The following is a 13,707-nucleotide window of genomic DNA, read 5'->3' as shown; positions in this document are numbered from 1 at the left end:
TTGTAGCAATCAGGTCTATCCAGGGGCTTCCCTAGGTCCTTCAGAAAAAAAGAGAGAAGCAACTGGTTTTAATAATGTTAGAAGGTTTAGAAACTTCATTTTTAGTGTTGCTGTTTTACCTTCCCTGATGCAATAAAACTTGTAGTGACAATTCAGAAAGGCCAGGTGTGTGTGGAATGCGTCACTGTAATTATCCTATGGAAAGTAAGGGTACCACTTTCTTCTCTACCATGCATCTTTTATTGTTGTTTCTTTGGGGAAGACTGTATATGAAATAATAACAAGCAGCTCTTTGTCCTTCCCTTCAGCCCCTCCAAATTTGGCTATGCTTTGCAGTGAAGCTGTAACACCACTATAGTTCCTTAAAAGGGTCGCAGGGAATCACAGCAAAGTGGTATACAAAGGTAAAGATGTCAAGTGAGTTATGTTAACAGAAAAAGAACCACACAGTAGGTCAAGGTTTGGGCAGCAGCAGGGATATTTTTGTTGAGATAACACTACTCACAGTGCTGGTGGCTTCCTTTGTAATATATAGCTGCCCAGAGAGAATTGCCTCTATTCTCATGGAGTCAGAGGGCCGTATAGGAACATCCTATGCAGTCTAAATGAGATAGACACTGCAAGTGCTTGTAAAAATAAACTTTTATTACATAAGCAGCATAAATGGGCTCTGGTGTAATGTGTTCTGATGGTTCATATTTTCAGGTTGGCTTTAAAAAAATTATCAGAGCAGCTTTTTAGAGCTAAATGGAGGTTTGTGAGGTTGTGTTTCCTTTAGTAAGGGTAATTAGCTTTCATTGCACCAGTACAGGGAGATGTCTACGTTACATCCCAGCTAAACTAGCAGAGAAAAATGACAACGCCAACACAGAAGAATCCACAGGTGGCTGGTTATGTATGTCTACACTGCACACAAAACATAGGGTCCTCAAGTTCTCCCAGTGAGGATGTACTTTCAAACACCAGCTTGAAGCAATCTTCGGGAAATGCTAAGAGAGAAGATTTAGGCTGATGCTACTGCTTAGCACAGACCTGTAGCACAAAAGAACTGGCTCATTGCCTTCCATGTTTCCCATCTAACCATGCAGTGGCACAATCTGATCACCAGGACCTGAAGTTATCCATTGAAAGATCAGGAGTTATAAGCAGCCTGAGCTTGGCCTACACTTCCTTATAAGAGAAAGGTTGAATATGCCAAGAGTGGGTGAACGTTTGCAGCCAAACTAAGATTTTTAAAGGCCATACTATAACTGACCAGAGCCAGGGCAGGGAGCAAAAATAACTAGAATCTATTCCCTGACTCAGCATGCTGAAGTCAATATAGATATAGCCAGGATGTGCCCGAGTCCCAGCCAGCCTGCAGCTAAAGTGCTGTAAATATCCCTCGTGGAAGCACAAGTGTTTTGAACTATTACTGCAGGACTATCTGCCTTTGAAAGTCAACTTAAAAAAAAAAATCTAGGAATATACCAATGACTCTGCCTCATTGCAGAGCACCAAACTGCTACCTCAGTATTTGTTTAAAGTTCAAAGTGAAATTTCTTTCCTTATTTGAAAGCTGTTCTCCAGATCACAGATTTCTGAATATTTGGATTTCCCTACATGTTCCCTACACTGAATATGTGCTTGGATCCACTTCTTTCTATGCTATGAAAAGGTAAGAAATCAGCAAAAAGGAATATTAACAATGACTTAGATGTGGACCTTTTATGCATGTACTTTTTTTTAAGTCCTTTTTTCAATTCTGGTACCATTTGGATTCATTTTAAGCCTTAACTGCCCTATAGCTCATAAAATGTGCATTACGTAGCTTTTTAGATAGAAGTCAGCAGGAACAAAGCTACTGGAATGGATGAATAAACAAATTATTGTTAAGGCTACACACACATTAGCCTCTAAATAGCACTAGGAAAATGTGCATTGCTCCTACAACTCAAATATCTGTTTGTACAATGATCTGAAATCTCTTTGCCAGTGTTCATTTAGGCTTGATCCTGTTCGGCACAGGTGGGAAGTGCTGTGCATCGCAGTAGCAGGTAAAATGGAAGGTGGCTCTGCAAGAGGGGAATCCCATGCAGCTGTAGTAAGAGCACGGCTGTATGGCCACAAAATGCCCCCTGCCTGGTGGCAAGAGTGGTTACCTAGGGAAAACGCATTCCTGATCACTTCATTAGCATAAGGTAGGTCACTTTGCAGGCAAAACCATATGTCTCTTACAATCTTACCCTTCTTTTATACTGCGCTCTTGAGCCCAGGCAAGCAAACACGCTGGAAGGTGGAGACTCCCTAGCACACAGCCTGCCCTGCTACTCCTTCAGCTTTTAACTTTCCTGGCAGGCATACACAGCTTATTCTCACTCATGCACTGCGATACGAGTCTGGGCTCCCCGATGTATGCTCTTCTGGGGTCTGCAGGTTCCTGTGCCTGTCATTATTAGGGACAGAAAAGTTTTAATATTCTAGAGGTTATGTTAACTTTGGAGAAGTTTTTAAACTATTCCATCTTACCAGCACTCCTCACCACACTGGTCTGGCTCCTCTGCAAGGTCTGCCTCTTGCCCACTTGATTGCAGGAGCACTGTCTCATCTAACTCCAGGCCTGCTGGGATTATGTGCTGTCACTCTTTTGTAATGAACTTTACTGGAGTTATTTTGCTTTTACTCCTAATTTGGGGGCACAAGTAGGGCAATCTGTATGCCGTGTCCCAAAATGGGATGTCCCCCCCACACACACATTATTCAGTAGCTGGTACCCAGCCCAGGAGGTGCAGAAGCACTTCTCCGACCCTTGCTGCCACAGCATGGAGGAACAGGATGCTGCCCAGGATCTGCAGTCATTATTACAGTAATGGGCCCTAACAGCAAAGAAAAGAGATCTGAAAGTGATCTGAAACGGACTGGGGTTCAGCAGTCGGCATCCTTTTCACTGATCATTGTTTGGTAGCAATTTCTACCCGGTGGCAATATTCCTCTGCTTTGCTCACAGCTGAAAATAACCCTGAAAGTGCTTGGAAAGGGCTGCCTTTTTACTGAGCTGAACACCTTTCCAAATGATTTTAGTTGTGATGAGTATCTTCCCTCTTGGATGAGGAGGTTTCAGTCTCTTCCCTCCCATTTCTTTTCTCTGCAGCACATAATTCACTGTAAAATATGGCTCATTGTTTCTGTGCTCTTCTGTGCCCTTTATTTCCATAATGGACTCTTTGCCCACGTGTTTGCTAATATTTCTACCTCACTACATAAGCTGGCAGATGCCCAGGGTGTTGGTGCCTGTGACATGATTCCTTTCCATTCTCCATGCAGTTATGTGGCAATGCCTTTCCTGCAGGGTGGCCATGCAAAAGCACAGATGCACCTAACCTGGCACAAGCTGTTGCAGAGTCGCAACAAAAACACCTGCCCTTTCCAAAGTGATGTGCCGAGCTGCCAGTGTTCTCTGTATTGGAAATAGAAGGTTAAATCACCGCTGCATTTCCTGTTGTGTCATCATTTTAACTGTTTGCATCAATTATTGACTACACTGACACAGTACTAATGCCTTTGCTACAATTCACATGGACCTTTGTAAAAGAGCACTTTCAAAATGTTTTTTTTTTTAAACTATAGTCCTCATCCTGAAAGCTTTCAGTAGAAAAGCACACAGCTGCAGACTTCTGGAGGAAGGTAGTGTATGTCTCAAAAATGGCAAAACACATTTCTATAGATTTCTGACAAGGTAGCAAAGATTTAATCTAGAGCATCCACTCCTCAACTCCTCCAAAGCACATAGAGCAGCAGAAGCAACATGAAGTTGTTGGAACAATCATTGGTGTTCTGTCCAAACAAATTAACATTTTTTTTCTCCTGTAAAAACATGACAAAGTTCTGTGCATTTTCTTCAGTGCTCTTTTCCCTTGGAAATCAGCAGCTTGCCTTTAAAACACATTAGAGAAAGGGAGAAGATGAACTAAAAATTCTTTCGAATACATGTATCACAGGTTCCTGTCTCTATTTTAGTACTTCTTTTGAAAAATCCAACACTGATACCATTCTTCAGAAAGAAGTAACCTGTTGGGGGAATTTTAAATGAAATTTGGTGTCGTAAAAATCGCATTTCTTGGGGTATAACAGTACCGAGCATACAAACAAAGACTGACTAAAGGAAAAAGTTCTGTTGTTTAAGAAGAACTGTTATTGAGTGAGACTTGCATTATAAATGCAATTCTGACACCACCTCCCATAGAGTCCTTCTGTGTGTGTGTTACTTTGCTTCTTTGCCTCAGTTTCTCCAAGTGGGAAAAAGGGAAACAATTTCCTAATGCACAGGACTGTGGTGAGAGTCAATCAATGAGTTCGAAAAGCATTTTGAACATGAAAAGTACTATCCTGTTTAAAGGCTAACTAGCATTATTACAAATTAAAACATACATATTTATTCTGAGTTTTGTTTTAGCGTATCTTATTTATTGTTTTCCAAATTTCTTTAGAAATCAAGCATTTCAGATGATTAAACCTCTTTTCACAATTGAAATTTCACTTTGTATATTTGCCTCCCAGAGGAAATAGCTCTAGCGCTAAGGCTAACAACTGTGGCTACTGTCTTATTTGGAATAACTTGGAGGCTGATGTGGTCTGTGATAGCATTTTAGTTATGCTTTAAGAACTCTGGTCCACACCCAAGAACCTCAAGGAGCTCCTGGTTGGATTCAAATGCTAATCTCTCAAAGGTTTTGCAATTTATTTTTTAATGGTCCACCTCTGAGACATTCATCTGACACCTCTGCTATTATATTACCTGGATTAAAAAAGATGCTAATAAGAGCATTAGCCAGGTTCTGACACACAGAAAGCTTTTACAATTACAATACCTCCTGAGTCACTCATTCAGGATCCTGGGAAAAGCAGAGCATTTTTCCTTTCCAGATTCTTTTTTTTAAACCTCAAGAAGTGCTTAAAGTTCCTTGTTAAGAGATTTGAAAAATGTGTAGTCCTTGTAAATTAAATACTACATGTTCTTAGACGAGTGATCCCTAAACATGTATTATTCACACTAATACGATTTAATTCTTAGTCACTGTAAGATTTATAGAAATTAAAAGACTTCATATGCATAAGGGTGATGAAAATATAATCTACTTCATGCAATCTTTATCTGTAACTTTATCTTTCAGCAGTATAGTGATCCCCGATGCACTCCGGGCTCCTGGAATGTGCCACCTTTGGGGCTGTAGCTTGAGCCTGTGCCAACCCGAAAGCGGGTTCAGCACACCGAGACCCAGGGCACCGGCAGCGCTGCTGTGAGTTGCTGGGTGCTGGTGCTATCTTTTCAAAGCTGTGAACAGTTCAGGATCTGCTTCTCTGTCTAGGGCATCTTGACAGAGTGAGGCACAACATGTGAACTCAGAACGGGGCAATTTCATTACAAATGAAAGGAAGCTGCTGGAAGAATACTTGTCAGAGGGCCCTGCTACACCAGAGCTCGCTTCCCCGTCTGTGAACAGATGGCAAAGGCTGTTTCTCCATGAAATGATTTGGGAGGCATGATTCGAGGAAGAGATTTATGTTATGTATCTATATTCCCCTCAGCTGGAGTCCTAAGGACTTAGCGGTTTCTCTACCTTTGATGACATGCACACTCTTTAGGACAGTGAATTGGTACTGTTCATATTTAATTGTTACTAGTGAGTTGTGAGACCACTGTTGAAATAGGAATGGGAGGAGTTCTTTCTAAATTCATTTTATTTTTTAACTATCAATCAAAGCCACTACACAAAGCTGCAGTACCTTCAGCAACTGTCTTGGTTGCACACCAAGGATTTCACTGGGAACATGTTAGAGGGAATCAGAAAGCAGAGAAAAGGTCACAAATAAGCACCTTAGGAACAATGAAAGCTTTTCTCCATGTAGCTGTGGGAGAGTTGCTAGAAAAACTGAAAAGGTATTAATCAGAAGTGGCTATAAATCCTCTGGAGTTTTGCTCTTATAAAACTCCTCAGAGAAAGTCTTGAAGGAAATGCAGGTCAAAGCCCAAAAAAGCTCTTGATCAGAGATTGCTGGAGGAAAATCTTCCCAGATGCCATTTAATAGGCAGCAATCACCCCAGGAGTGGGAAAGCCAAGTACGCTTGAAACATGGTTGCAGTTCCTAATAGGCCTTGTCACACTTAAGGCACTGCAAGCTCCATCCAACGAACAGCTGAAGCTGGCTGGCGATTCATAAAGCCAACAGTTTAAAGTTTATTATGATGAAAGCACTTAATGACAGCCATCGCTAGGGGCCCATCATTTATAAAGCTGTGCTGAGTATTAGACATGTAGCATGACCACCAATTTTATGTCACAATTGCTACCATAAAATGACCTTTGGTGATTTTTACTGCATGTGGTGGACAGCTCTTCTTTTACATTAGTGCTCTGTGGCTTTTCTTTGCAGACTATTATGCTGTCTAAAGCTTATTTGGCACTGTCGTGAGTCTCAACCCTTGTTATTACCCCGAAGGCCTGTCTAAAGGAAAACTCTCATGTTCTATTATAGCACTCCAATAATTTACAGATCTTACCATCCTTGGTTAGCGTCATAATTTAGTGCAGATATTCCTTTATTGTTACCACATTTAATAAAATCCCTCTGTTTCTGCAGACTGCACTAAATTTCCTATCTGGGCCACTAAAATATGTATGCTCCTGTATTATCGAGATATGGATAACGGTTTTTAATTTTTTGTTGTCAACTGAAAAGAACAGTAAGCAAAAGCAGTGAACAGTAGTTAACCTGGGAGAAATCTCCTTAAAACCTTAGGTATAAATGCTAGACATTGCGCAAACACCAAATGTAATTTCAGTGCATAATGCACAAACATACATTTGCATGTGAACAATATTACTTAATTACCTTTCAATTTTTAGACCTACTTTGTATACTTAGAAAGTGTTTGAATATACCAGCACTTTACTGTCCTGATGTAAAGCATTACCAGTAAAGTGGTCTGCCCATGCTACAACACCTTTAAATTGTATATATAATTTTATAAATGATATAAAATCTGTTTCTAGTCCATGAAAAAACACACTAGCATCGCACACTGCAATCTTGAAAGGATTTAAAATATGTGATTTCTGCTGGTACCTACTGTATTGGGTTTTATATAAAGCTTTTTTCAATAAGGTAAATTGTTACATGACAAACTCATCTTCCACCATTATCATCTGCTGTTTGTGTTTAACAACAGGAGTCCTGGTCTAACAAAACTGTTGTAATGGCTGTACAAATTACTCAGCTGAAAGCTTTTCACCAAACCAAACAGTATTAATCAGCAGTTCTTATGAAGGTGCTAATTAAAAACAATTTTCTTCCTCAGTTTGCAATACTAAGCCATCTTCATTTGCACAGTTTCCAATATACAGCTACTGTATACACTCACACTTCAGGGCCTCTATTAACTATTGAATCTCCTATTACCTATTTTATTACATTCCTGTCTCCCAAGTTTAGAAGCTTGTTGACATTTTAGAAGTCACAGCATGATATGTTTAATCATTTTAAAAGTACATTAATTGAAGTCAGAGTCGGGAAAAAATAACAGGCCTTTTAGAACGCAGACTCTAGCAGGGCCCAACACAGGCTGAATGTTCGAATCCTTTTCTGCTAACAGAACCCATCGCCCAGGAGCAAAATTTTACAACTGAAGGAGGAATGTCTCTAAAAGAGAGAATTGTTTTGGGGGGTTGTTTTTAATAAGCAATCTTTTACAACTGACACTATGTTGATTGTCAGCAGGGAAATACATCCAAAATAAAGATACTTTTTGTTATTAAAGTCCTATTGCTCCTCCACTGTTGTCAGCCACGACAGCTCTTTGTATTTGGGGGCTTGGCATCTGTTGAGTTTAACCCAGATTCGAGGGTCAAGATGTTTCTTCTCAGGCTGTGGAATGCCATCTGGACTACTGCTCCATCCATCTTCCCTCTACTTTCCACACACTTTACACACAAGAAGACAATGAAGATCCAATGTTGCTGTTGGACAGAGATGGAAAATACCCAGCTTTTACCCAGCCACAACAATATGCTAGGCTTTTTGGCAGTAAGCCAGCTGCTGACTAAGCAAGGAGCCTTAATAGGCTAAATCCTTTAAAAATGGAAAAGAAAAGTTAGGTTTGTTACATTCAGCTGTTTGAAGAGAGTCCACAGGTCAGAGAGGGTGACTGATCTTGCAGAGAAGATGCTGCACTTAGTCTCACAAAATCCGGGGTCGGTTCTGGAGCGTATTGGCTGCTTTCTATATGGCTATAGGCAAATGAGACAGTAATACTGTCTGTGCCTCAGGCTCCCTTATCTGGGAAATGGGCATGACAATATTTTGAGGTTTTCACCCTTTATTTATTCATTCAGCATCAAATTCATTAAGTCATGTATTGGCTTTATTTTAGTGTTATGGGGCTTCATACCATGGTGCCCTGGTTTCAGCTGGGTTAAATGGTGTTGCATGCAGATGAGAATATTGAAAATCAGCTCTTCCATGCTCTTCCATCTCGTAAAATATGCTGATGTGCTTATAACCAGAATTAGCCTACTGATCTGCACCAGTAAAGGGCTGACAAACCATCTTAATCAGACTCAGGACAATCTAAAAAGTGAATCAAAAGATGTGAACTGATAAAATTTGAGGATTCCTCAAATCCTCAGTTTTCCTAAAATTCCTCAAAATTCCTCAAAATTTCCTTTTGAGGAAAAAACATGGGATGACCACTCTGAACATAAAATGTTTTAGGTATAACCAGTAGTATATACTTTCCTAGCACCTTCCACCAGTGTCTCAAAACATTTTACAAGAGCTAATGGAGTCTCCAGTTCTGGGCTCCCCAGTACAAGAGGGATGTGGCACTACTGGAGCAAGTCCAGTGAAGGGCCACAAAGATGATTAGGGGACTGGAGCATCTCTCTTATGAGGAAAGGCTGAGACAGCTGGGCCTGTTTAGCCTGGAGAAGAGAAGGCTGAGAGGAGATCTTATCAATGTGTACAAGTATCTGAAGGGAGGGTGTCGAGAGGATGGAGCCAGACTCTTTTCAGTGGTGCCGAGCGACAGGACGCGAGGCAACGGGCACAAACTGAAACACAGACACTTCCATCTGAACATGAGGAAAAACTTTTTCACTGTGAGGGTGACAGAGCACTGGCACAGGTTGCCCAGAGAGGTTGTGGAGTCTCCTTCTCTGGAGATATTCAAAACGCGCCTGGATGCAATCCTGTGCAATGTGCTCTAGGTGACCCTGCTTGAGCAGGGGGGTTGGACTAGATGATCTCCAGAGGTCCCTTCCAACCTCAGCGATTCTGTGATTCTCAGCTTGACATCACCACTCGTTCCCTGCTTTTAAAGAAGAGAATAGTCACACATCAAGAAATTCAGGCGAAACTATGTGTTTATAATTTGCCCTATGTAAAGACAGGGACCTGGCTACTTTCCCTTCTGGATTAGGGAGACCAGGTGAAGGAGGGTAACACAACGCTGTTCTGACTCGTCAGGTACTACTGCCTGTTCCTTGTTCCCCCGCCGTGTCCCCCGCAGGTGGCAGCTGTGCCACCTGCCATATCCAGAGGTGCATCAAAAGCTCCACCCACTGCAGCCTCTTTTGTTCGAGGCACAACAAAGGTGAGGCGTAATGGACATACAGCACTTGATAAGCCCTACGCAGCCAGCCTCAAGATGTAAGGACGTTTTTCACGGGGGGAAGAGTTTTAATCCCACTTCCCCCCCTCACACAAACACATAGCTGTTAAGCCACAGGCAAAACATGACTGACTTGTCTAATACGAATTTTGCAACTGGACTGGTACCTGGGGTAGTGAGCTCTCCTGGCTCAGCTCACATTTAAGACATTTTTCATTTCAAATCAAATATACTTCCTAAATTGAAAGCTTTGTGCTGTTATTCCAGAATCTTACCAGGTAGGACTGGTTTGTAATTTTCCAGGAAGCCTTTGCCAGGTCTCACGGTAGGATATGGAATATTATTTTCTTGGGCTTTTTTATTCTACAGATCATAACTCACTGCCAGTGGCATCAGCTGCATTAGGACTGTACCCATGGGGATGTCCACAAGAAGATCATTTCTCTCTGCCATTTTTCCCTGAGAAAGGAGGATGATGCAATATTGCTCTAAAACTACCAATATATGTGAAGGAAAACACGCATCAGTCTAATGTTCCCATTGCCAGGGAAGACAGCATAGCTCTTGTACAGCGTCTTTCATCTTCAAAGTGCTTTGAAAACACAAACTAATTAAGCTTAATATTCTGTTATGGAACACAGTAAGCTATATCATTAAAAATACACAAAGTATCAGAGGCTAGTTAAAGCATGACACACAAAAGGCTCCAATACCTTTTCGTAAGAATGATTCGATAACCTGCCTAACTTTTTTTAAGCAAAGACTTTTGAGGTACTGATTAATAAACATTGTATTTTTATTAAAATATAAGAGCTCAGAAACTATTTATCAAGTCAGTCACACCTCCTAAAGTGCGTGACTCTCAGAGATGTTTAAAAAACCCAATATTTTTAGTCTCTCACATGCACAAAACCCTGTAGCTGTGACTTTTCAAAAAGCATTTTAAAACAAAAAATGCTTGCCTATATACCTCTAAAAATATCTGCACAGTCCAAACCTGCAAACACTTATGCAGATGAGTAACTTTACTGCCTGTGGAGCTACAATGCAAGTTTACAGGATGAAGTCTAAATGCATCTTTGGTAAACAAGCCATCAATTACACACTTTAAGGACTGCAGCACCTGCGCAAAGCCTTCAATTCAAGCTACAGACACTAAAGAAATAAAAAGCAATTATCAGCTACTCATTTTAGTAAAACTGTTTTCTTCTTAGAGCTAAAAAAATTTCCAGTGACACTGATTCTGTTTTTGGCAACTAATAATCTTTATTCGATTTTTGTACAGTAGATGTTCAAGCCCTCTTAAAAACAAAAGATTCACATATGTTGCTATTTTTTTACATTCCTTTGTTGATTATAAAGATTTCCTTGTAGATGTTTTTAGAGGAAACAAAGGCACTGCTCTGTGAGCAAAACAGAACAAAAGTAATTAAACCAAAGCCACCTTTATAGCAACTTTAAACCATTCCTAAATGTTTTTAATTTCTTATTAGAGGAGTGTCTTCCAACAAGAGTTTGAATATGAAACTCATACCAACTATAGGGAATATCTACTACTCAATTCTAGGATAAATGGTTGGTTTGCATTGCCCCTGGTCTTTATCTAACACTGAGAATAGACTGCTTTTTATCAAAAGAGGAATAAATTGCTGTTATTGTGATGTTAGCCCATCACTTGGCATTGCAATTCAAGTTTTTGTGAGAAAGAAATGTATGATCTAACTGCGACTTGACCTATGCCTTCTGAGATCCATCTAGGTGCTCTAATGGAGCATAAAAAGTACTGAATGCAAGGACATGCAAACCGGTAGTGAAGAATTTTGTTTGAGAAGAAGAATGAAGAGAAAGGGACTTTCACAAGCTCGTGGTTTACATGCTGCCCAATTTGTTAAATATGGAAGAAAGCTTATTGCCAAAATGTAATTATTTTAATTAATGTATTTCAACATGAATCTCTACACTTCCATGCATTTAGTACTTCTCTCTCTCAGTCATGCCCTCTGTCTGCCTCTCCATCCCTCTCTCTCTTTTTTCATCATTTTCAAAGTGTTCTGGTTAAAGAGACTGTAGAGGATTCTTTAATGATCCAGGTTGTTTTCCTGAGAAGTCATTAAATTGTTTTATTAAACTGTTAAGAAAAAAAGAAAATTTCCTGTTTCTTTGTAGGATTTTTGCCCTTCCCAATACAAGAAAAGTCATATTAAATGCTTATAAAAAACTTGGGACACAGTATATCACAATATAAACTAGTTCAAGTGAGATAATTTGATTAAACTAGAAAATCCTTCAGCTGCTATAGTGTTTCTCAGACTGTATCAGAAAAGGATGTATTTTTTTAAAAAAACGATTTCTAGGACAGTAGCATTTAGATTTTAGTCCTGATAAAGGCTCACTTTCCATTCATAGTCAGAACCTAAATGTGCTCTTCTTGTACCTAAACAGATAATAAGCACTCAGCACACTCCCCCTTCTTGACACAACACACTGAGACTAATCACACATAATTGGAGAGGAGGAGCAGAGGGGCTGGGCAGGCTATTGTGTCCAAAGGACAAATGGTCAGTTTATGAGGCTTTTGTCTGATGCATAATTTCTTATACATGTACAGAAGAAAAGTCCTGCTGGAAAAAAAGATATATACACATATATATTACAAAAACCCTCATTGCTGAAGCAAATTAGGACATTTCAATTTTGAATGGAGAGAAAAATCAACAGTGGAATTTCAAGAAAGACAGAAAAATCCTAGGATGCAATAGGTACCCTTTTTAAAGATCTTAAGAAAACTATTACCTTCCTGATTAAATGAAAAAAGCATTTCCTACTTTACAGCCAGTTATATATAACCACAAAGTATATTATTCATGTATTTTCGAACAGAAGCCCAAAATAACATTTGAAGAGATTAACAAAGTGCATGCAAGTTTAAAGGCACAAGAGAGACAGAAGCTAGCTTTACACCTTTGTTAATGTATACATTTGAAGTCTGATTGATTTTAGGCAGGGATATAATTGAAAAAAATAAGTTCTAAAATGATACCAGATAGATGCCTCAATGTTTACACACTGTGATATATGAAACCAGCCATGATATCTTCTTCAGTGCTTAGATTAGAAATATTTCCCTAATGATCACTCAGGAACAAAAGGAGGGGAAACAGAACCCTCCCACCTCCTGACCATCCATGTACATGAATTTATTTTCAGTAGTCCATCTTAAAACAAACAAAAAAAGTGTCATCTTCTATCTGTGTTTGGTTAAAACAAGAAGAAAAGGGTAATGGAGGTTTTCCTCATATGTATCTTTTTCTTCATTTTTCAACTGCAAATAAAAAATGAATAAAGTAAGCAAACTATATGAATGCATTTCTAAAATACTGACAGTTCTTGGTTAACTATCTTCCTTACTGCAAATTATACTACTACATATTAAGCATTTAAGAACTACAAGAAGAAATTTTAATGTTAAGTACTGTCACAGATATGGAACAGTATGTCAAATATTATCAGGACTTGGTCAGAGTTTTTGGACAAACTAATTCATGCAATAAGTGGTGGCATATTACTGATCCAAAATGTCTGAGGTATGTACTCCCAAATTGCTGAATTAAAGAAATGAATTATATTCAAGTGAGATTTAAAGTCTGAATTAAATCCAGTAGACTAGGAAGCTCAGAACAAAGGCTGGAAGTTTATCCCTAATCAGTAGAACTATTGCAGTATATTTAGTCTTTAAGATCAACAACCGTTTGGGACTCCTGAAATACCATAATAGAACCTGAAATTTTACATAAGCACAAGCCACTTCCAAGGCTATAATGCAGTTCTTTATGGGCTTACTTATTAATTATGTTTAATTAAAAAAAATCTTTCTGCAAGAGAGAATTATAACCTCATAATTAGAGTGGTACTATTCAAATTGACAGGGATAAACTGTTATCTTTGCTTTTCTGATCTATAATAAAAATATATTTTTTAAAAAATTGAATGTTTAGGTGGCTATTCTGGTTAAATGCAATTTAAAATACACATACATATTAAACTGAAATATGTGGACACTA

The 13,707-nt window shown here is 39.2% G+C and overlaps 1 protein-coding gene across 1 annotated transcript in view; it reads right to left on the bottom strand.

Moving 5' to 3' along the window:
• Nucleotides 1–10,887: 10,887 nt before the first annotated feature.
• The window catches only part of CAMKMT (calmodulin-lysine N-methyltransferase), a 237,477-nt gene continuing 234,657 nt past the window's right edge, over nucleotides 10,888–13,707 (bottom strand). The window contains exon 11 of the mRNA XM_067293156.1: nucleotides 10,888–12,968. Coding sequence (XP_067149257.1) covers nucleotides 12,891–12,968 — 78 coding nt within the window. The 3' untranslated portion in view covers nucleotides 10,888–12,890. The remainder of the gene's footprint in view (nucleotides 12,969–13,707) is intronic.

Source organism: Apteryx mantelli, chromosome 3 (assembly GCF_036417845.1).
Source record: "Apteryx mantelli isolate bAptMan1 chromosome 3, bAptMan1.hap1, whole genome shotgun sequence".
NCBI classification, from domain to species: Eukaryota; Metazoa; Chordata; class Aves; order Apterygiformes; family Apterygidae; genus Apteryx; species Apteryx mantelli.
This window is presented reverse-complemented; position numbering and strand designations above follow the sequence as displayed.